Genomic DNA, 23,047 nt, shown 5'->3' on the forward strand with positions numbered 1-23,047 from the left:
CCAAAGTACCAGGGCTCATGGAGATGCTTCATGGTGTTTGGCGACATAATATATGCTCTGCACTATACCATATGTGGTAAGCGCAAAATGTGGTGGTGTAGGGTGCACCTTCCACCCTTCACGTCTCGGAGCAAACCCTCAACAACCACGCAAGATTTGAATTCCAACATGACATCCAAGTGCCTGGAGATTGTGGAGCGCGACGATGCAGGAGTTGTCACGGCATCGTACCTGGAGTCGCGGGGCCCAACATCTGATAGCCGGACACGCATTGACAGGATAGTTGGTCATTCATTCCGTTAACGCACATGTACATTTAAGGATGAAGGCAATCGCTAACAGGCAATAGCTTCCAAAGCAGACGAAGACATATGCTCAGCGGATCTTGGATGTGTTTCTTCCTGCCGGATATCCGCATAGCGTCACTGAGGATTACATACAGTAGGACCGTCACGTCACTGTTGATACTATTGATCGCCGCTGATACATGTATTCTGGCACGTGCAGATACCAAATCTATGTAAGTGTCACAGATTGCTTGCCTATTGCTCTCTGATCTTTCGAATATGTCCGATCACTAACATAGCATTCATAGGACTCATTACAAGCTTTCTCCTCCTCAATAGCCGGTCTTCTTTCATCGCGAGCGGTCCTAGAAGGTATGTAAGCATGCAGACTAGGTTGTATGACCTTCATCAACTTTCATGTATGCAGAGTGATATGAAGTCACTCAGAGTCAACCGGGACATCGGGACAACATGCAGCACATCAATTTAATATCGGATCGCTTAGCACTCGTACATTTTCCCAACACTGCAACGTCCAACACGCTGACGATACCAGGTGTTGGCGTTGGAGACGCTTCAGCAAGCCCCACTGCAGCCTTGCTTTTGAACGTCCTCCAGGAAAGCATGGGACGCATCGCCACCATTCTGTTCGCGCACAAACTCGGCACGTCGCTTGAGCCGGAATGCAAGATGTACCGGCTAGCAGCCGATATTCTCAACGACATGGCCATGGTTTTAGATTGCCTCTCGCCGGCGTTCCCAAAAGCTGGGAGAGTGCTGATATTGTCCTTCTCGAGCGTGCTGAGGTCCCTCTGCGGCGTGTGTGCTGGAAGCTCCAAGGCTAGCTTATCAGCTCATTTTGCGAAGCGGGGAAACTTGGGTGAATTGAACGCTGTGAGTAACCTGATATCTGCTTCAATCTTTGCTGAAGTATTGGTGCAATTTTTCGCTTGACGAGACGTATATGAGCCGACCCGCTTCCACAATATCGAACGTCATATTGCTGCCACGTGCAGATTAGCTGCGCCGATAAGCTCATTCAATTGCTGACTCCATGTCGCAGAAAGATTCCAGCCAAGAGACGGTAATATCTCTGCTAGGAATGGTGGTAAGTGATATGCAAAGTCTCCCTGGAGTTGGGACTGCCTAGCCTACTCGGCGCCAATTCCGAGTGCTGCAGAGTCCGGGTTGATTGACTGCAATATACAGGCCGGAAGTATTGTGGTGTCGTGGGTATCGACGCCTATGGCAACATGGGCAACTCTTATCGGACTGCTGTCGATCCATCTGGCGACCAATTATGCCGCCGTAACGTCGGTCAGCATGCGGACGTTAAACCGGCAACGAGCGAACATAGTATTCAGCAGGATTCTGCAGGACGGTGAAGTGCTGAGGCCAACAGACGTCTCGAAGATGGAGCGAATCCTCGAACGTGATGGGGTGTTGAGATGGACCGACGACCATATCCTCGGACACTGTTGCATTGGGGTGCCATTGGCAAAATTGCTGGGCACTATAGGGGAGAGCCATGACCGGACAGGATCGCTTACTCTGCAGGACATCAAGATCTCCAAGTTGCTACAACTCTTTGAGAGCGAGGCTTACATCCTTTGGCACGCTCAGTCGACGATCACGATTGTCCTGAAGGAGGGATGCTCTCCTGTGGATCAACTTCAAGCATGGATGCATTCCCTACTGCTTGCCCAGCGCGCAAGAGAAAACACTTCCAGGGATCAGCCTGAGGATGACAGGAATGGGCTCGCTGAGATAAGAGCTACGTTGAGGGAGGCGAAGAAATGCCTCAGCACCAATGTCGCCAGACTTAGAAACGCAGGATGGGACTTGGACACGGCTGTGCTGGAGACACGCGCAGGTACACGGATTTCGGTCGATTTTGGGCAAGGTGACCTATGAATAAGGCATACTCGTCATTCCCTTCCTTTGTTTCAAAGGAGAAACATCACAACGAAGGAAGACTCTACCCCTTGCAGCTGAGGAGACGCTTACGAGACGACATGAACAACAGCGGACATTGGGTTTCTCGTGCGGTACTGTAGTGCACAGAACAGGCCTGCGAATCATAGTTGTTCACAGTCAGCTGCGGGAGACTGAATGGAGTTCGTGTCGGTTCCAGATTTGTCTCGTTCCGACGTCACTCGATGGTGGTGAGTGCTCGGCCGCTTCTTGTACCTGACGATCAGGCGTGTCTCCACCCCAGAAATAGGATGACCCTGGAATTGAGAACCGACAGGCGCGGACGTCAACAGGACCTGACTCTTGAGGAAGCCAACAAGTACGAACCCCTTGACAACTATGATGCCGTCGCTGATTTTTTATGAGGCTTCCAAGAACCGACTCCGTCATGTGAGGTGAGATGTGTTGTTGTCCTCCAGGGCTGCGTTTTACCGCCTCAGATCCGGGTTGGATAGCCCACGGGCCTCGCAAAGCTGCAAGTATCCACTTAGCACCTAGCAAATCGGTGAGCAGCAAACCAATCCAAACAGTGTTCTGACTCTGATGGAACAGCAACAGAACAAGCATTTTGGATTCCTTCTTCATCCTTTTGCAGTGTCAATCTGTTGGCGGGGAATGCGAGTCGGGCTGCATGGCATGAGCTCAGCAAGCGTACGGTAAGGCTGTGGCTATTATTGAAGTGGCGTCTTGCAGCTGTGCCCAGCTCTGAGTCCGGTGCTCGCCTGCCGAGAGATCTGGATCGGCAATGACAGGATAGTCTACCCGTAACCCAACTTGCGGTGAGCAAGATGGGACCACGACAAAACGTCGAACAGAAGAGAATGAAGAAAAATTTGCAACGCTCCTCCACCTCTGGCTGCTTCTCCCGGCGGCAGGACCGTCTGGTCGGTGAATGGCAGGCAGCATCTGTGAGTCCAACTGCTTCGATCGACGGCGCCCGCGACGTGGGATTTCTTCCGCGAGAAGACGTGGATCCGCTTACAGCCAGGATTCGATCTTGGCCCTTCTAGAAGCATTCGCTGCGCAGCCACCATTGCACACGACGGGCATGAGAGCAGCGCAAAAACGGCAAGGCAGGCCAACCACCGCGAAGCGCCGCAGAAGCCGCAGGAAGCCACTGCTCGTGTTGGTCATCTCTCGGGTTGCCCTGTTGATGATGGCTGGAACCAGGATCGGCATGGGCACACCACAGTAAGCGCTGCATCAAGCATGGGCATTGCTCCGATGGCCGTCGCAGGATGGCAGCTAACCCGTCTCAGTAATTTTCTGGAACATCTGGCGGAAGGGACATGATTGATCAATACACAGAATGAGTGTGACTCGCAGGAGAAGAGTGTGCTCTGAAACGTCAGAGTCTGGAGACGGGACTATGTAGCGGTACATTCGTGAAGCCCTTCCAAAAAGGTTGGTTGTCACTGGCCAGGTTTCGGTTTGCTGGTTTCCGTTAGGCGCCCGCTCCGCAGACAATTGCGAGCTCGCATCCCTATCTGCTACAGTACTGGATACAGTGACTCTACCTAGGTAACTCTGGTAGCCGAGGCTCTCCTCTACGCGCCGGAGAGCGACCAACAGATGACTACTACCTAACATACTGTGTAGTAATAGGGATTAGTCTACGGAGTACGGAGTACACCGGTTGGTCTCTAAAACCAGGCACGGGCGATTGGTACCTAGCTGACGTGGGAGTGTGGGAGGCTCAGGCCACAGTCAGGACAGGCGCTGTGTAAGCCAGGCAATTGTTACCTTGCAGCCAATCAGGCTAAGGCGCTACCGCCGGCAATACTTCGCTACATTGTGTCTCATGGACGGCTGGGCTGGACGATGGCATCATCAAAGTGGGGTGCGAGTGGCGTCGCATGATGGCATCATTCTTCTTTGATTTACATAGTCGTCGTGCCCTCTTCAGACAACTTGCGCGCGTTAATTCCGGCCCATCATGTGCTCCCGTGACCGCGAACGGACGAGAAGAGTGCCTAAATTGGTTGGGAATGGGCGAAAGCGTGAAGAAAGGACGGGCTGCTCTTGTATCCTTCCTCCATACGCTCCTTGTCCTCTTCTTCGTCTTTCGCCTCGGAGTGTCAAGGTCGGAGAGGGCAAGCGCTGGGAGGGATTTGTTGAGGGCGTGATGGAGTCATTTGGAGGAGAAGCTGGATTCAGCAAAGGCAAGACCCGAGGGTGGGGGACGAGGGACACGGTATTGTTGAGGGGAGGGAAGATGGCGCCCACGGGTTTGCTGCAATCGCCCATGACACACGTTTGCTCTCTACACCGGAGTGGGTGCGGGTAGTGGCGACACTGCTTGACTGGGTAGATACTATTCGTACTGTATTTTTAACCTACTCCGTACTGGAGATGGAGGATAGTGTGTAGGTACAAGACAAGTACTGTCGGTGGCCGGACCCCGGGCAGGGGACCGCAGAAAGAAAGCAACAAGTTGACAAGTCATCACAGCAGCCATCATTGATCCTTGGAGAGTCAGGCGTCTCAGCAAAAGGCGTCAAGTGGGCCGTGCGCTCAGCCCAATCGAGCTTCGCACCAGTCTTGACCCGGCATAGTCTCGCTTTTCGCAAAAAGCAGTTTCTGCCAGGCCTTCGAGAAGAAGACTGGGCCCTGAGTGGGTCCACTTTGCGCAAGGATAGCCCCTGCTACTTCCTTTTAAGTAAAAAAACAAGGGTCTGGCTGTCAGCGCCGCTTTAAGCCTGCATGTTGTCCGCCTCAGGCTAGGGCGGCTGCCCTGAGTCCTGACCTGCAACCCGCCCGTCCTCTGCATCCGCCCAGGTTGTTGTGTGAGTGTGGTTTTCGACTCGCTCCTGCCTGCCCATCATCAGCAGTTGCTGCTTCCCAATCTGCGACGCCCGCCGAGCCCTTGCCCTTGGCGCCCTTCTTCACCTGGGCACCACCACCACCACCACATTCCTCTTCCCTTTTCGACCCCGTCTTCTCACGAACGACACACAAGAGTACACAGTACGACTGCACAGTGCTGTGCTACGGTACGCCTTCTCTCTCCCTCCTTCCTCGCTCTCTCTTTCTCCCCACGAAACGACCCACGAAACGACCCACGACCCGCGATCCAAGACCCAACAGCATTGAAGTCCGTCCCCAACGCCCTGCGTCACGATTCACCACCGCTCCGCTGTGGGTCCTGGCTCTTGCTCGCTTTGGCCCCACCCTTCTCCCACCATCCCAGCGACCGCCGTCCGCTCCGCTGCTGCCCAGTAGTCAGCCGAGCCTGGTCCTCTCCCGTCCGGCTTTGCTCAAAACCACGCTGAGCCGCACTTCTGTGCCTGCCACACCAATAACCCACGCCTCATCCTCCACCCTCCCTCAGACTGCCCTGCGACTGCGACTGCGACTGCGAAACCCACCACACCCCAAACGACGCTCTTCTACTGCCGTGCGCGCGCGCCGCTTGTACTACCGCCCATTCGTCGTCGTCATCCCGTCGTCGTCCAGCGCCTGCGTCCTCCCGTCTCTGGTAACCGCACCTCGACGCCTGTACCAACCCCCCCCGCGTCACGCTCCGAAGCTTGCATTGGACAAACCCCCTTCTCGCTTCTGCTGTGCCCGCCTTCGAGAAGTTGCTGCAGCGAAGCAAACCCGCCGCACCCTCTCTCCTCCACGCTAGCCTGCGCCTCGCTCCTATCGCTCCCCATCCATGCCGCCGTCGTTGAAGCCGTAGAACGCGCCCCTTCTCTCACGTTCTCGTCGCCCGGCACATAGTGGTCCTTGTGCCACGACCTCTTGGTCAAGCTGGCGCAACCACTTCGCCCTGAGTTCTGTTCTTGCACCGGCACCGAAGAACAGAACCAACCCGACGCCGCCCCCCTGGTGTACATGCAATTGTGGAGGAGCGTCATGAACGCAAGGAGGTTTGGCGGCAAGCCCATCATATCAGCAACATCATCCCTCGCATCGTCCCCGACGTCGCTCACCCCCGAGGGCGACGACGACGACACCAAAATGTCCGACTCTTCCTCGAGGCCGCTCACTGTCTCAATACCCCAAACCATCACGAACCCTCACAATCGAAAACCTAACCTGTCTGAGATCCTCGCCAACACCGCCCCTCCCCCATGGACTCTCAGCAAATTCATGGCCTTTTTGTCGCAGAATCACTGTCTTGAGAACCTGGAATTCACCATGGACGCGTCCCGCTATCGGAAACACTACTCAAAGTTGATCAGCAGGAACCCTGGGAAACCCCTCTCTCCGCTCTCTGAAGAATGTGCATACGTGCTCATGTTGTGGAGACGATTGATCGATGCCTACATTCGCGAGTCCGGTCCCCGTGAGGTGAGTACTGCCGTCGTGCCCGTTACCCTGCCATAGCCCCTTCGCACCATCGTGAGCGCTGGGCGTCCGGTCTCAAGTGCTAAAGTTGATCAGGTCAACCTCCCTGCCGACGTCCGCGACACCCTTCTCAAACTCTCCGATTCACATCTTCCACCGCATCCTTCCGCATTAGACCCGGCCGTCTCGAAAATCTACGAGTTAATGGAAGAGAGCGTGCTGGTGTCATTCCTCAACTCCGAATGCCCCCAGTCGGCATATCCCCGGTCAGCATACCCATCCTCCAACAGCCCCGAAGGCAACGATGCTACCAGCCTTACGCGTGCTTCGACTCGCAGCTACGACGAGCGCGCATTGTACCATACCAAGATCCAGCCAGGCCACCAAAGAGCGTCCGCGCCCTCGGCTCTCGCTTCCACTTTCATGCATCCTCGACACTTCGCCCACGCACGCTTCAATTCCCACCCTGCATCCACCTCAGCAGCGTCATCGCCATCGAGTCGTATCCCTTCGGGATATGGAAGTGGGAGTGAAGCCTTGACCGACGACTCTGGCAGCGGTAGCCCCAGCGGATTGGGTGATCCTCTCACGCCACCCGGCACTCCGCCCATGACCGACTATCCCATGGTCGACTTTCATCAATCGTATTATGAGCCTGCCCCGGGTCCGAATAGTTCAACGCCAAGCCCCCGAATCAGTCGAGGCGAGCACAACCACCTTGCTCATGTAACGCGAGACAGCTGGAAGCGTGTGAGTAGCAAGCTGTGGCCGAGAAAACGGAGCGGGGGAGCGCTCCGAGAAGAAGAGCAAGGTGTAGTTGAGGGTGGCCTTTTCTAACGCGGCCTCTTCTAACGCGGCCTCCGAAGAGAAATACTTCTTGATTTCTTTTTCTCGATCGAGCGACGGACATGATTACGAGCACGCGGCATTACCATACCCTTTGCTTGCATTTTAGGTCGACATCACTGGCGTCGGCAACACCTTCTGGATCCACGACTGCTTCACTGCACGGGGAATGGGCAAATATTTCTGAGCACATATTGGTTGCATATATATACCTTCAAGACTTGGGTTTTCTTCTCATGGGATGATAGCGTTTTCCTTTTTTTTCGTCGCATCGATACCATCAATAGGGAATAACGGGTTCTGGTTTTGTATTTCACACCTTCCCGTCCTTGACGGGATTTTGGGTCACGGATGGCGTTTTGACTGGTTTTCAACTTTGAAATGTGGGATGATGATTTGTATATATTCCCCTTTGAAAGTTTGCACCTGCTGGTGGGTTTGGGCGGTCTTCTGTCACTTGGCATCATGTCGCGGGATTGCTTACTTGCTGCTCATACGCAGTTTTAATTCCGAAGAGAGTATTATTCACATCGGATACTTTGACTGTGATTGAAAGACCCAGTCTACGTCTTGATGTTGTATTGCTCTGTTAATGCCTCCAGGGCTCCTAAGACGTGGTCACGCTGCGCTGCAATCACTACATACCTAGGTACCCTTTGAACGCTCTATACTCTGGAACATGGGGGAGGACTAAGACGTAGTGTGCATACACGGTCTAGACAAATCGGCCACCTAATCACTCCTAGGAGATAAGGGTGCTTGCTAAGCTACACTGTGTTATCCATGACCTTCGGCTTGTTTATTCTTGGGTCTTTGTGACGTGTGAAGGGGTGCCGCTTTTGCAGTGCTAATATCCGTTGGGATCGGACCTTTTCAAGGCTCGCCACCCTGATATCTAAGCAGGATCAAGTGGGTTTGGGGTTGGGCTTAGGGCTTGGGCTGGGGATTTGGTCATTGCGTTCTATGGGGTGGGACACGGGGATAACGTAGACATAGTGTCATACTAGGTACCACACTGTAGATGAGATAGGGAGACATGAGCGAGTCTTCGCCGGTCGGCCATATTGGGTATTCAAAAGTCGGTCGGCGTTCGGCATTCCTTCTCTGGCGTCTCGCGTGTGGGATATTCTCGGAATCAGTGATGGGGGTGCAGGTTGAGAGCCAGAAGTCCATGGGTGAGTGCCGTTGACGGTGCACGTGATTCGTGAATACATGACTCTGCGTATGCTTCTGTGGGCTGGTTTCTGCAGTTGGGAAATAGATTGGGAAAGAAGCTTGTGTTGCGGGGTGGGGGAGGGCTGACTGGATGGAATGCCTTGCAGCGTTGGAATGAAATAGGAGCAAAGTGTTGGTTTTTGGTTAGTAGGAGGGGGACCGGGTTGGCGGTACTGTACCCGAACATTGCTACTGGTAGTCGATTCCGTACCGTACTTGCTACCTGGTATGCTGGAGCCTGAATGCAATGCATGGATGCTTGAGGAATTCGAGTTCGAGAGGGTTGGCGAGTGAGCCTCGTATTTTGTCAATATATATACCCGGTAAGAGTCTCCCACTGGATTGGGAAGAGAAGAGATGGCAGATGGGATCATGAGACTGAAGAGGGGATGGGAGCGGATAGGCGAACTGTTCGTGATTGGGTTGACTACTGTGGATAGGTACGTAGGCTGATTGCCGGAATAGATGGCGAGGTAATGTTCCCCATGGTGATGGATAGGGATACGAAAGTGTCTTGAGGAGCGTGGGGTGCATGTTCTGGTGTGATTGGGAATGTGCAGAGTTGAAGGAATAAATTCATTGGGGGAGAGATTAGGAATGGAGGCTTTGGACTCGTGGGCCATTCGCTCTGGTAGGTAGGGAGCAGTGAGCATGATGGTCTCTTTTGGAATTGGAATCATTTTAGGAGCTGGGGTGTTGGAGTGGAGCGTGGGATTGTGATGGATCAAAATGTATGCTTATGGGTATACGGCTCTTGGTTCCTCTGGACCTCTCAAACAAACTGGAAGATGGTTGTTGCCTCTGCAGCTGTCCCGAGGCCGGCTCATACGGATGAGCTACTTTTACACATTTGTTAAATAATGTTTTCGTCGGAACCGTACCACCCATTCCACCATCTCCATTCCTCCTCCTCTCACGAAATCCACCCCCGTCCAAGATGTGGAAGTGTTTCCACTTCCAGATTACCACCGCGGTTGATGCGCGTATGAGCAGACGTTAGGCACTCTCGTGTAACCGGGTAAAACGTACAGGTCCGAGCTTCCAAGCTGCTTCTAGATTGCATAGATGTGAGGTGGACGAGGCTCGTGTTCGGTTCCGGATATAGAAATTAACACGGGGCTTCTACAGCAAGGACCGTGGCAGTGACGTGGTAGCTTGGGCAAAAAAAAGAGGAGGAGCGAGGCACGTGGATTCGATTTGCTATTGCCGTGTCTTATCATGTTATTCAGATTGGTGTGGAGATACGCCTAGGGGTTGTGAGTGTGGGGTTAGGCGGTAGGGCAAGTAGGGTAACTGGTTAGTGGGAATTGCGAAAGCGTCTGGCCCATCTCAATATTTGTTGTAGCCTAGTAATCGAAGGGAAAAGGAAGAATGCAGTGAGGTTGGAGAATTGCAGCAGCCCTGAGGTGAGGTCTTGTATTGTTATCGATAAACCGAAAGGGAAGGCTTCTAGAAGGGTCAAGATGTTAGCGAGGCTGGGGAAGTTGCTCCACACCTGCACCTTTGACGTTGAGAATTCCAAGGTTGGAACAAAAAAGCCCTACCGCCCTACCAAGTTACACGTCCTCTTACAAAGCCAAATGGGCAAAAGAAGCCTGGAGGGACAACTAAGCCGAGAGAAAAGTAAGCAGGGTACAGTCATAGATCTCCAACGAGAGCCTCATCCAAGCCCTTCCGTTCTTCACCCAACCACCTCACCATTCTCCATCCCCGTCCCCATCACGCCAACCCATCCCCCGACATCCCATCCACGTCTTCAAACCCCCGACTGATAGCAGTTGCACATCCGCCTTCCACCCCCTCACCCCATAATTCCAAAACCACACATACCACCTTCCTGATCCTTACATCTCCCGCGGTTGAACCTCCGTGTGCCCCCATGCAGCCATGCAATATATATTACCACCCTCGCCCGCGATCGACTTTTCTTGCGTGCCGAGCGATTTTGATAGTGAGAGCGTGATTCTGAACCCGGTAACACGCGCACGCTTTCATTTACCTTAATTAATAATAGAGACGTGGAGGGCCTTGGTAGAGCATCATCGTGCATCCATGATCCCGAGTCCCTGGTGCGGCACCACCCAGAACTGGACAAGGTCAAACGGCGCACGATCAGCAAAGACGAGCATGCACGCATGTACTTAAGCGAGGAATGATGGACGCGAAGCCGAGCGGAATGCCGTTTTTCCCGGTGAGAAGTGCCGAGCTGCTACGACATCATTCAGATTCGTCATGCACCCGTACGGCCGGACACTGGGGTCGATGTTGGTGAGAGTGATAAATGCGGGGGCGAATATCCAGAAGGACTGCTGGGGTTGTGATGGGTCTCTAACTAGAGGGGATGTGCGTGAGCTTATCATCGGTGGAGAAGGAATGATAATCGCCATGAGGGGATGTGATAGGATGGAGTCGGGTGGGGTGAGGGCATTCCTTGTGGGGATATGGAAGAGATGCGTGGTGTGCGATAGCTAGGGGAACCGCATGCTGCTTTTACAAGATGAGAATCCTTCATAAGTCCCGTCTGCTCTGATAACAGCAAAGGATGAAGTGGTTGAGGTAGCTGGTGCTGATCTCTCCCCTCTCTCCTTGTATTGATCTGGCAGACAACACCGGAAAATTTCTAGTGATACATGAGCTTGGCTACGATGGAGATGTCTGTGAGATATTGGTTGCTTAGGCAGACTGTACCTGCCGCCCTATATCATAGCATTATAATAGAGGACGAATGATGAAGTGGTACGTGACCATTGATTGTTGCAGACATGATGCAGTACAAGTGCACCTATATCGCAAACCTTGATGCATGTTACGTCTCTGTGTCGGTGTTGCGATTCGGCAAGAATGCCTTATGCTCCAGGAAGCGGGGGACTGGACTTGGACGTTACTGATCGAGATGTTCTTATACCGTCTAGTCTACGTCTTCTTGAAGATGACGCCCTTCACAACCGATGGCACTGTGGTGATAATATCATGGTACAACGCTCCGGCTTGGGGCTCAATTTGAACTAGTCTCATAGCTGGGTAGACGCCGATGCCACCCAGTGCGTACCTTCTGGACTCCAAGTGGCAACTTGAGAAATTGTACTTTACATCGCTCAACAGTCCATCACCATGCAGTTGGTGTGCAGGCACCGTGGCCGTTTGCGGGACTTGAGGCTCCCCGCCCTATGGAACTTGAACGTTTGAAACTATCCCTTAACGAGTCTAGCCTATCTATCGCCAAGCCTGTCCCTGGCGTGTTCCAGGCCGACAACCACACCACGACAGAGTACCTGACCTGCATCACGACGCAACGGAACATGTGCCTTCTCGCAGACACCTTCGAAACGGTCCCTGTTCGCGCCCCGTCCAGCTCACCATGAGCAGCGAAACCGCGACGTCCATCTCCGACGAGGAGGTGGTGGCGCTCGCACAAAACATCCTCCGCCAGTCTCGCGAGGACATCGACCAGCGTGCCGGGCAAACGACGAGCGAATTGCAGCAGCAGCAACCGGGAATCACTATCGATTTGGGCCACAAGAACATTGTGAAACTGCCGGATGAGGTCATAGATGTGATCAGAGCCGAGATTGAAAGGTTGGACGCTATTTGCCCCTGCCACTCCATATTGCCCGGCCGCCGTGATTGTATCGAGTACACTAGGCGCAGAGGTTGCTTACACAGCTAGACTCGCCCTCTCGCATAACCTCCTCACGACGCTTCCTTCACGGCTGGTAGAATGCAAGCGGTTGCGCTATCTCAACGTGCGCTACAACTCGATGCGCGAGATCCCCGAATGCGTCAGTCGCACGACCCTTTCAACTTACAGTGGGATGGTGTCTGACCCAAATGCAGATTCTTGGAATGCCCTCGCTCGAGATTCTCGATGTTAGCAGGAATCGCATAACGGCCATTCCGCCCGGGATCGCGAACCTGACGTCGCTCAAAGTGCTGGCGATTGCGAAAAACCGGATCGAGGAGCTCCCCGTATGTCTTGGCGATATCAATAGTCTACAGGTGCTGAAGCTCGATGGCAATCCGTTGAAATTCCCTCCGCCGGAGGTATGCAGCATCAATGCAAATGCGCCGTCCCCTGCGAATGAGAATGAAAGAGATGCGGTCATAGCCACGCAGGTCAAGAAGTTCATGAGGCTGCAGAGTTCAAAGGAGAAGCAACGTGTAGAGACTGAGAAGTTGCGGATAGAGTCGTCTGGGGACGAGAGCTGGACCGAAAGTAATCCGGAGACGCCCCGTCCTTCAAGGCGAACGAATGGCGGACGGTTTCCCGTCAGGCCTAGCATTGGCAGCGTGGAGGGCTTCAATGAGAAACCGCCGGAGTCACCTGGGATCCCACCGCCTATTCCGACGAGATCGCACTACCGGAACCAATCGAGCCAGAACAACATCACCTCGCGGAGACCGAAAATATCTCCACTCATTTTGTCGAACAACGCCAACGAGAGGAATCGGAGCCAGAGTGAAGGTGCTGGACCAGTGAGCCACAGGCAGAAGAGAATGGGAATTTACACCAACAAGACAACCGATCTGGGCTTTGTCGACGAGCTGAAGAGAACCAGCCATTTTAGAGGTTTCAGTCAGGGTTATGTTATACATGCGAACGCGGTTCCCAACGGGATGTCGGGTCCAGCAACCGCCATTGGCTACGGGGACAATGTGACCGTTAGGAGCTTGGCCAGTCGTCCTCTTTCCGATGTTCGTGAGCACAAGAGACGTTCTCGACAACCCGATGTCGTTGTTGAAGCCGCCAAGAATTTCCTGTATGCCGTATCCCAGCTACACGATACCATTTCCCATATGATGCGGGTTGATAGGTCACAGGACAGTCTTCATCGCAAGGAGGATTTCTACCGCCGCTTTACCTCGACGTACCTACACATTCGCGCTTTGGATGACTTGTTGCGCCGTTTCGATACGCTTGCGGAAGAAGATGAGGAAGAAGCGAACACTCTTGCGCAAAGCATTTACGTGTACACCCTGAAGTGTCTTGATCTGTTCATGGCGATCAATTTGTCTATTGCGGAGAACCGGACTGAGATTGCCCAAAGCGTAGACCCTCGAATCCTCCGGACGTATCTGCTCCTTCAGCAAGGCAGTCTCGCTGAAATGAGGAACGCTTGTGCTATTCTGGGTGCCGTCTTCAGCGACCCTCCCCGCAAGAGTATGCGCTCAGATGTAAATGCGACAGTCCGCGCCCGACCGTTGAAGGTTCGACGTTTCCAGGCTTCACCGCCTCAGCGGAACGTGTCGTACCAGATACCCCCGCCTGTGATTCTCCACAGCAACGACAATAGCCGCACCAATACGTTGACGAGCATTAGTGCTGCCACCCCGCGATCGGGAGAGTCGTTTGCCACACTGGCAGCCATGTCACGATCCAACACTCTGAATGGCACTCTGGACGAGCAAGATGAGGACATCTACTTTGAGCGGGTGTATGACAAGCTCAAACTTGCTTGCGACGCCTGCGCGAACACCATCCCTATCATCACGAGGTCTTTGGAGGAGAAGTTTGAGGTTTTGCGAAGGGATCTTGACATTGACGACCCGAAGCTCAAGGTCCTGGCTGGACTTGTGGAGAAGAGCAACCTGGTGCAAGACAGCATGGAACCCCTGGCTCGCCGCCTCTCGCAAATGCAGTTGAAGGACAGCTATAGCAGAAGCCAGCCTGTTTTCTGGCAGCTCTGCATGGCCTTCATCAAGGTTGGTTCCACTATTTCCTCGTACTCTTGCCGCTTGAACGTCTTGTAAGAACTGACTTCGCGATTAGGCTTGGGGCGATCTGGCGAGTGCATGTAGTCAAGAAGGCCGTAACATGGGCCTTGTCGGCCCAGTAGAAGTCAAGCAATTGCTCAAGCCGCTCCACCGAACGGTCAAGGACGCCAGCCTCGCCATCAACGATTCTCCATGGTCCCATCTCACGGCTAACAACGCGGGAGCAACGACGCAACCCCATCTGGCGTCCTTTACCTCTCGAACGCAGCCGCCGAGATTCGCCAAACCCGCGATGCCTGCTTCGAGCGGCTCGTCGTTCCCAGGCCCCATCAACACAACCATCACGTCGACGTCGGCATATTCCCAACCGTACTCGACGACTGGTGTCGGCTCCGGCTCCGCTGGCTACGGCACCCCGGTGCCTGCTACGCCGCTGTTGAGTGCGGCCCTGGGCGCGGCGGCGCAGGCGACGGTGCCGAACACGCCGAGCTATGCTCCTGTGGGGTCCAGTAGCACGATCAATGTGTTTGAGAGGGCGGATAGGCTGTTGAGCCAGCAGTCGAGGCGCGTTTGATGGGGAGGGCGGGTGGCATAATGACTTGTATTATGGTTTAATAACGTAGAATTAGCGATGGCGTTGGGAGTCTTCTCGGCGGGCAGTATCCAACTGGCACGGCACGGGTTTCTTTCTGCCAAGGGACGACGTATGATGCATGCAAGGAGTTTCTATGGGCATGGGCAAAGGGATCATATCATGGATGGGGAGTTCAAAGTGGGAAGGCAGCTGTCATGGACGTACGTACGCAGGCATGGGAATGGGATCAGTGGGTGAGAGCTAGGTAGCTGTGAAATGCCGACTGGTTCTCCTTTCTTCCCGTGACAGTGAAATCAAGTATATGTGCTGTTAGCTCTGTCGATGCGGTCGTGTATGGAGAGGTGATGTTGGGGAAGCCGTTGACCACGATGGACTAATTGGGTGGACGTTTTGAAGCAAGCGGCAAAGGGGATAGTGTGGACGTGACTGATGCTGGTATGGATGAGGAGGTTTTTTCTAGCAATTGGACTTTAGTGCGGTATGTACAAAGAGAGAAACGAGGGCTATGTACAGTTACAGCCAGAATTAAGATGCAGCGAGGAGTGATATCAGGATCAACGTCCGACACGTCGACGGGTTGAGTAAGTAGCTACAACAGGGGAAGTAAATCTATGTAGATGACCAACCAGCAAATCTAACAGTCACAATATCAGCAGCAATCCACCCCAAGGAAGGCCCCCCCTATCTATTCGCCCCAGCCTCCGAACCCATGACCGGATTATGACCAGCCGGGTACCTCGCCGCCGACTCCCGCGTCCCCGTGGTAGTCCCCGCATCCGCTCCCCAGCCCAGCTTCCCGCTCTCCACCTCCCTCCTCGTCACGCCCAGCTTCTCCCTAGGCAAGCCCATACTCCCCAGGAATCTCACCGAATCCCTCCACTCCCTCTCCTTCCTCGCCTCGCTCCACGCCAACTCCTCGGCCATGATATCGATCACGCCCGGCAACGCCTCGAGCGCCGCCCTCGCGTTCAGAAATGCCAACCGCATGCGCCGGGCAAGTACATCCGTCGCGCGCTCCGCGTACTCGTTCCGTACGCAATACCGTACCTCGCCATCGATGAACGGGTACAGAGGGGAGATGCGCACGCCGCGGACGGGGAACGTCCGGCCCGTGGGCGAGCTGAGCTCGACGACGCTCCATGCTCGATCGCCGTACGCTTGCGCCAGGTACTTTGCCACGTCCGTCTCGATGCCAAAGTGCTGGATCAGGTGGATGAAGAGCGTTTTGCTGTACCCGTGCGCGCCGATGAGGCGGACCCGATGGGTTTGGCAGGTCCCGTCTAGGGGGGCTTCGTCCTTGATTTCGGTGCCCGAGACGCGCGGGGGGTTGGGCAGCGGTTTGGGGGCGAGGTGGAATTCCTTGATGGCTTCGTCGACGGTTTCCTCGGCCATTTGTCGGTAAGTGGTCCATTTTCCTCCCGAGCAGGTGAGCAGGCCCGAGGGCGAGGTGGTGATGAGGTGATTCCGGACTAGACCCTCGGTTTTGGCCTTTTTCGGGTCACGGACTAAGGGCCTGATGCCGGACCAGGCGGCCAGGACGTCGGAGCGGCGGACGCGGATGTCAGGTTGCAGATAGTGACGGATTTCGTTGAGGACCCAGTCGATTTCGTCGTCGCCCGCTACGGGGTCCTTGGTCACGGTTGAGGCGGTGTCGGTGGTGCCCGCAATGGTGTTGCCTTGCCAGGGGAGGAAGAAGATGACGCGGCCGTCCGAGGTCGAAGGGTCGATGAGGCCCATGTTGGAGGGAGAAAAGTAGCCGGGGAGAATGACGTGGACACCCGAGCTGGGTGCTACGATTTCTTCGACGCTCGGATCGTCCAGTTTGCGGATCGAGTCGGTGAAGGGGCCCGTGGCGTTTATGATGCCTTTGGCGCGGATGGAGAATTCTTGCGCGGGTTTGCCGCTGAGCTCGGGGATGCGGTCTTTGACGCGGGCGCCGTTGAGGCGGCCGTTGGCGTCCTTTTCGAGCGAGGTCACTTCCATGTGGTTGACGACGGTGGCGCCGTAGAGGGCAGCCGTCATGGCGAGGGAGACGTTCATGCGGGAATCGTTGTGTGCGCCGTCTGGAAATTGTCAGTTTTATGTCCTCGACTCTGAACTATTTCGCGAGATATTTGTCCTACCATAGTACACCAAGGCGCCAAACAGGCCCTCCTTCTTTAGCATGGGAAAGGCATCCAGCGCCTTGCTCTTGGTCAAAAAGTACGAGCTCTCGATATTCTCGGACCCGGCCAGGAAATCGTAGAACTTGGTGCCTGCCCAGAAATAGGGCACCTGCCACCACTTCTCGATGGGGATCATGATGGGGAGCCAGGAGCTCAGATGGGGCGCCGTATCCAAGAAGTAGCGACGTTCGCGGAGTGCTTCCACGACGAGGAAGTACCTATGGCAATATATCAGCCGTCTGCACCTTATTGAATAATCCCCTCACGAGCTGAAACCTGGGGAAACGGGACAACCCACTGATTATAATCCAGATTCCACACGGCCTTCTCCAAATACCTCACCCCACCATGCACCAGCTTGGTGCTCTTACTACTCGTGCCACTACTGAAATCATCCCTCTCCACAAGGGCAACCTTGAGTCCCCTTGTCGCCGCATCCAGCGCAATACCTGAACCCGTCGCGCCTCCTCCGATGACGAGTAGATCGTATTCCTCGCCTCCCTCAGCGTCTTCTGTCGCATTCGCACTCTTTGTATCGTCATTCTTCCCCCACTTGCCCGCTAATAACCTAGTGTTCTTGGTGAAGTTGGACGGATTACTCCGCTTCAACGCCTCAATCTGCTCGTCCCTGCTCTTCACCCTCGGGAACTGCGGGGGCTTCAATACACCGCCCTCTCCGTACGTCGGGGGCGGGACCTGGGCGGCTTCGAGCCCCGGGATGTCGCGCGGGCGGTATGCGACGTAGAGGGCGGCGCCGCCTGCAAGGCCGGCAGCGGTCGTGTAGAGGAGCGGTTTGAGGAGTCGGCGGGTGGTTCGGCGAGTGGCCATTGCGGGCAGGGTCAAGTAGGTCGAGGAGACGTCGAGGGATGGGGGACGAAGAAAGATGGGAAGAAAGAAGAAAAGAAGCAACGAAAATAAACGAAGAGTCCCAAGCAAAGATAAATAACAACTGCCCTCAAACTCGGTCCCCCAAGCCCCTAAAACCACATGCAGAAGACTTATTGGTACCCTCCCAATTCCCTTTCGCCCTGGCCTCGATTCCCCGTATACGGAGTACCAATTGCCAATTCCCTTTTCAATCCGTACCGCGGCCGCTCAAAGCTGCTTTTCGCACCCGGACAAACGCCCACTCTTTCACTCTTGGTTTGAAATCAGAGAAACACGTCGAGGGGTTTCCTCCCAAAATTTTCCGGGCACCACGAGCACGCTTTGGCGAGGTTGTGGCTATAGAAATTGAAGATGCAGGTCCTGTTCAACCTTTTGAGTGAGGGATGACGACAGACGGGGGGAGATCGGCGCCGGGGTTGGCGTTGCTGGCTGTGCCTCGCCGGGTCGGGCAAAGGCACCCCGAGGAGCGCCAAGAAGGCCGCGGAGCAGACCGAGAGTATGTGAGCCTGTGGAAGGGGCACGGGGGAGTATGGATCCATATCATATGATCATAGCTGGGTAAGAATCGTATGGGCTATACACAGTATGAGGTATTTTTCTTTCCCTTTCGCATATGTCTCGTACTCCTACACAGTACAGTAGAGCTCACCGTCTTTCGATATTCCTAGCCCTAGTGGCGATCACATGCTATCTTCAACTACATAGGTAACTTTAGATATCGAGTGGACTTATACAGTAACAAAGCTCGCCTCAATTCCAGGGATTTATAGAGCATATCGTGCGGTGCGGACTACATGGCTCAATATCGGATTGTAGGCAACGTCTTGTATCTATCTCTAGTCGGCATGTCGTATATCCCATCTGGTTCATCTACTCCTCCCAGCATCCTTCGCTCTCTTGATCATCTAACGCTAAGCTCTACATCAGCCGTGACATTGACATTATCATGCGCGCAATGGTATCCAGCTGCAAACGCCAATGGAAGAATAAACAGCAATCCGACTTGAAAAAGAAAAGGAAGGCAACACCCAAACTCCGCACTCACCCCTCCCTCACGGCACAACAGCCCACTTTAGCAACACCGCATCCACCATCACCATCCCACCCACCAGACTCCCCAAAGCAAACCCATGCACCCACCCAACCCTCTCCCTCCTCTGACAGAAACTCGTCACCGCAACAAGCACAAGCACAAGATTTGCCACCACCCCCAGCAGGACCGCAATGTCGACCTGTCCCTTCAACTTCCTGCGACTCGTCGTCACCAGTACGGCCAGAATGATGTCGATGATGGCCGCCGCTGCGACGAGGCTCGAGTAGAGCTTCAGGATGGCCATTTCGCGCTCGCGATGCCGCGTGTGGATTTCGATGAGGAGGGCTTCGCGCGCGCGTGGATCCTGCCAGCCGAGTGCTTGAGCGTCTTCTTCGTCGTCGGCGCGCCAGCGGCTGCTGAAGGCGCTAAGGAGGGAGCTAACGTAACCTTTTCTGGAGGAGCGGCGTTGGGGTCGCGCGGGGAAAGGAAGAGTCCCGTAGTCGGGACGTCCTGGGGTTGCGAGGGGGGATTCGTCGCTTGTATCTTCATCGTCGACGCTCGAGGCCGTGTTGGCGGTTGAGACGCGTGACACGCTTTCTTCTTCCTTCCTGAATCGTAGGAGAGCTCGAGCTCTGCGCAGGACGGCCTCGAAGAGTTCTTGGCCAGGGAGCTTGGTTGAGGCGTTGGGGTCAAGGTAGATGTAATAGCCTTCGTCTTCTGATTCGGGGTTGTCGTATTCGTTCCAGTAGCGCTGTGTCCCCTGCGGCGCAAGCGTATTATCGGATTCAAAATACTCAGAGTACTGTTTCTTCTTTTTCTTGAATGCACGTAAGGGTGGTGGCTCCGTAAACCCTGGTATGGATGCCTCAGTAGTATGGGAATGATGTGGACTCGTGGCCGCAGTTGCCGACGTCGAGGTCCCAGAGGGGGTAGGGGCGGAACCCGAGTCGGTTGTGCTGGTGGTGCCTTTGCGACGTTGTCTCTTCACGGGCTCCGGAAGCTTGCGAATGTCCTTGTTCTCGAGCAAGGATATCCATGCCGGGCGGGACATGTTGTCTGGTCTGCAGCAGATCCAAACCGCATGAGCTTCCAAAGAGAAGCCGCGGACCCTTTCAACCTAGGAAACGTCAGCAAGCTGTAGATTTTGACCGGACCTTTGGATGGCTCGCGCAGGCGATGCCAACCAAACTGTGAGCGGCATACCAAGTGGCTGGAGTCAAGCAATTGGATCAACTCGGTTGACTGCGCACCCTCACTCCTAACTTCCAGGACGGCATAGGGAAACTGTGAAGAGACAGCTCTCTCTTCACGACCCGGTTGATTGCTGCACAAGCATGCAGGCAAGGACCTATCCATTGTGATGTCCTTGTCCAGCACCGCCCACTTGCCCCTCATGGTACTGTTGTTGAGCCCAAGGAAACGGGTGCGTTTGGAGCCCACGCTGGCAATGGGCAGGATATCCTTTGAAGCTCGAAGCCACGATTGGACCGCAGCCCTTTCGTCATGCGCAGTTGCATCAGAGGTCAGCAACGCTTCAATCTGTCTTTTTCTGAGTTTGGTGACCGTGATGGTCTCTGGGCTTATCGATGCATTCGGCTTCGCGTCTTGTTGCGTGACTGCAGCGGCAGGTTCCATGGAGGTCCATTTCACAAGACCAGCCGCCTTAAACGGCGTAGCACCGGCTACCTCTTCACTGGCGCCAACGGGGCACCCATTCTGCCTCCGAGCAAAAGCATGCGGCTCGTCCAAGACGACAAAGCCTACCTCATCCTCGACACCCGTAGCCGGTCTGTGACGGAACGGTGAGGCCTGTCGAGAGCGTCTAGGAGACATAACAGCAGCGTGAGGCTTCGCAAAGGGCCGCAGGTGCTGAAGCAGCAGAATCTCGACTTCAACGATGTGATCGGGATGTATCCAGTACGTCGCCCTGGTTCCCTGCGTTCCCAACGGCACAGCACCAACAGCGACATCGAAATCAATCGGATCGCCCCTCTCGGTAGCCTTGAACAGCCTCGATGCAGCGCTCAACTGCAGCGCCTCAATCCTCGGACTGATTTCATCCGGTCTCGGCAACGCGTCCCTCAGCGCATCCAGAACCTCGATGTACCTTTCCAGCAGAAAGCCCAGGTCCAGATGGAAGAAGCTGTCGGCGCGGCCAATGACATCAGCCTTGAAGCGGCGTTCCAATTCATGGTCCTTGGCCCACCGCTTGTACTTCTTCAGGATCTTGTAGAAGCCCGTCCGCTGGGCGGTCTGGAAGCGCGACAGCGAGCGGATCTCCTCGCCGGCGCGGTGTGCATCGGCGTCGATTCTGGCATAGTTCTCGACGGCTCTGGCGGGCAATGGCCCTGTGGAGGGCTGGCGCGCCTGCAGCTGTGCCAATTGGCGACCAATGTAGTCTAATCGTCGTTCGATCTCGCCGCTCTTGCTCTTGACGAACAGGTTGATGCGGTCATGCTGGCTTTTCAGGACTTGGAAGAAGGTGTCTCGGAACGCGGTTTCGGTGGTAGAGCCCTGGCCGGGGATGGAGAGAGCGGTTCCGTGGCCTGGGGTGGTGTGCTGCTTGATGAGGTCCTTGAGGTAGTCGTAGTCGATGTTGTCTAGATATGGCGGGGGGAAGACGTCAGTCTGGGCGCTGCAGGAACCTTACGAGAGCCTCGGGCGCAATTGGGGCCACGTGGGGGGAGAAGTGGGATGGCTAATAATACTTACAGTGACCCCACTCGGGAATGGAACGCTGGACCAGCGTGTGGCCGTATTTCATTCCTACGTCGTACTACGTTAGGTAGCAGAGCAATGAGGGAGGGTGTGAGTGTGTGACTTGCACTGGAGGAACAGAAAAGACTGGACGTTCCTGGCAGGGACCTTGCCCAGAGACTTGGGGCAATCTATATCTATGCCAGGGTCTTGCACGTGAAACGCGCTTCTGGGTAGGAACTGGGAAGGCGAAGGTTCCATCACATTGCTGCTTGCTGCGCCTCGCCTCCCCTCTCGGAGCCAGCGATATGTACTGCGCGGTGTGCTATTGGGTCTCGTGCAGCCCTGTCTTCAGCTCCCATCTCCAGCGTCTTGCCGTCAAGAGTTCAAGAGGTCCACTCGCATCCACTCAGGCCGGGCGTCGTTGCGATAAGGCGTCGCTAGAGGAACCGACCGGCAGATCCACGTGCTACGCCTTCAGGTTAAATCGACATCCGACCTGCACGCATGGGGCCATTGGATGAGTCTAGAACTCGGAAAATCTCAAAGTCGTACACAGTATAACAGTAGCGACAAGGTACTTGTAGACGTACGTCCAAAGTGCAGTTGTGTAGCTTTTTGTCCGTCTCTCTCCCTTCCTCGCTGTCGGATGCGCCTTGCTCGGACTTGGAAACTCCACCAGAATCAAAAGCCCGTCTACGCAGCTTAATACACAGCATCGCACTCGGAATCATTCACAGCTGCAACGGTTGCTTGACTTCCTCGATCGTTTCCAGGCCTCCGGCTGTCAAACGGTTGATTTCCAGACACCGCCGGTATCCAGCGTCTGAGCTTGACTCAACAGACCCACCAGTCGTCGAGCGAAACTCGGAATGCTCAAAATCCCACCAGTCGTAGCAACATTCGGAGGGCCTTTCCGTTGTCGCTGTCTTTAACGACCGCTGGTTCCTACCACTGCACCGTCGGTACCAGTAGTGACTACTAGCATAGCGTAGGTACGCACCCGAAGAAGACCCAAGGATTATTAGCCATTGAAGGGGACGATGCAGGGAAGGCAAAGTCTTTCTGTTGCCATCATCCACACTTCGGGGCCAGATGCCTAGTTCAATCATTGCTGAGCCCAACAAAATCTGCTTGTCAGTACTATGTAGAGTCCGAATGGCAGAGCCCACCGCGATTCATGGAAAAGGTGGGAAAGTGTTGCTGTTGACCAGATGATTCATTACGCAGGAGCCATGGCATCCTACGCCTTGACCTCTCTCGATATCCTCATACCTCTATAATTCCCGCCCCTTTTATTAACCCATCTAAACAGCACAACTCTACAGAGTACCGCTTCCCA

The 23,047-nt window shown here is 54.7% G+C and overlaps 8 protein-coding genes across 8 annotated transcripts; 4 read left to right on the plus strand and 4 right to left on the minus strand.

Annotated features, from left to right (window-relative positions):
• Positions 1 to 364: 364 nt before the first annotated feature.
• EI97DRAFT_366967 (DUF647-domain-containing protein) lies at positions 365 to 2,201 on the plus strand (the record flags this gene model as incomplete). Its single annotated transcript, XM_033795062.1, has 6 exons — positions 365 to 441; positions 508 to 520; positions 596 to 659; positions 844 to 1,181; positions 1,351 to 1,395; positions 1,497 to 2,201. Coding segments are annotated over 6 exons (1,242 nt in total), but the record flags the coding sequence as incomplete, so codon positions are not given.
• An 855-nt stretch (positions 2,202 to 3,056) lies between these two features.
• Positions 3,057 to 4,024, minus strand: EI97DRAFT_3251 (uncharacterized protein). Its single transcript, XM_033794721.1, has 2 exons — positions 3,566 to 4,024; positions 3,057 to 3,506 (listed from the first exon to the last, which is right to left on the minus strand). The coding sequence occupies exons 1-2, from the start codon at positions 3,849 to 3,851 to the stop codon at positions 3,268 to 3,270; spliced, it is 525 nt and encodes a 174-aa protein (XP_033658160.1). The 5' UTR covers positions 3,852 to 4,024; the 3' UTR covers positions 3,057 to 3,267.
• Positions 4,025 to 6,005: 1,981 nt separating this feature from the next.
• Positions 6,006 to 7,391, plus strand: EI97DRAFT_366656 (regulator of G protein signaling superfamily; the record flags this gene model as incomplete). The annotated part of the gene is made up of 2 exons (XM_033795044.1): positions 6,006 to 6,557; positions 6,651 to 7,391. Coding segments are annotated over 2 exons (1,293 nt in total), but the record flags the coding sequence as incomplete, so codon positions are not given.
• A 1,007-nt stretch (positions 7,392 to 8,398) lies between these two features.
• EI97DRAFT_438096 (uncharacterized protein) lies at positions 8,399 to 9,295 on the minus strand (the record flags this gene model as incomplete). The annotated part of the gene is made up of 1 exon (XM_033799471.1): positions 8,399 to 9,295. The coding sequence occupies one exon, from the start codon at positions 9,293 to 9,295 to the stop codon at positions 8,399 to 8,401; it is 897 nt and encodes a 298-aa protein (XP_033658162.1).
• A 2,369-nt stretch (positions 9,296 to 11,664) lies between these two features.
• EI97DRAFT_428721 (cell morphogenesis protein-like protein Sog2) lies at positions 11,665 to 15,204 on the plus strand. Its single transcript, XM_033797277.1, has 4 exons — positions 11,665 to 12,191; positions 12,283 to 12,394; positions 12,450 to 14,315; positions 14,383 to 15,204. Exons 1-4 carry the CDS (start codon positions 11,974 to 11,976, stop codon positions 14,899 to 14,901), a joined length of 2,715 nt encoding a protein of 904 aa, XP_033658163.1. The 5' UTR covers positions 11,665 to 11,973; the 3' UTR covers positions 14,902 to 15,204.
• A 163-nt stretch (positions 15,205 to 15,367) lies between these two features.
• Positions 15,368 to 18,360, minus strand: EI97DRAFT_388573 (DAO-domain-containing protein). The gene is made up of 3 exons (XM_033796186.1): positions 17,386 to 18,360; positions 17,046 to 17,305; positions 15,368 to 16,985 (listed from the first exon to the last, which is right to left on the minus strand). Exons 1-3 carry the CDS (start codon positions 17,913 to 17,915, stop codon positions 15,604 to 15,606), a joined length of 2,172 nt encoding a protein of 723 aa, XP_033658164.1. The 5' UTR covers positions 17,916 to 18,360; the 3' UTR covers positions 15,368 to 15,603.
• A 359-nt stretch (positions 18,361 to 18,719) lies between these two features.
• Positions 18,720 to 21,932, minus strand: EI97DRAFT_388574 (uncharacterized protein). Its single transcript, XM_033796187.1, has 3 exons — positions 21,721 to 21,932; positions 20,212 to 21,608; positions 18,720 to 20,125 (listed from the first exon to the last, which is right to left on the minus strand). Exons 1-3 carry the CDS (start codon positions 21,770 to 21,772, stop codon positions 19,028 to 19,030), a joined length of 2,547 nt encoding a protein of 848 aa, XP_033658165.1. The 5' UTR covers positions 21,773 to 21,932; the 3' UTR covers positions 18,720 to 19,027.
• EI97DRAFT_3381 (uncharacterized protein) lies at positions 21,923 to 22,334 on the plus strand. Its single transcript, XM_033794740.1, has one exon. The coding sequence runs from the start codon at positions 22,014 to 22,016 to the stop codon at positions 22,227 to 22,229; it is 216 nt and encodes a 71-aa protein (XP_033658166.1). The 5' UTR covers positions 21,923 to 22,013; the 3' UTR covers positions 22,230 to 22,334.
• The last annotated feature ends 713 nt before the right edge of the window (positions 22,335 to 23,047 follow it).

Source organism: Westerdykella ornata (assembly GCF_010094085.1).
Source record: "Westerdykella ornata strain CBS 379.55 unplaced genomic scaffold EI97scaffold_1, whole genome shotgun sequence".
Lineage (NCBI taxonomy): Eukaryota > Fungi > Ascomycota > Dothideomycetes > Pleosporales > Sporormiaceae > Westerdykella > Westerdykella ornata.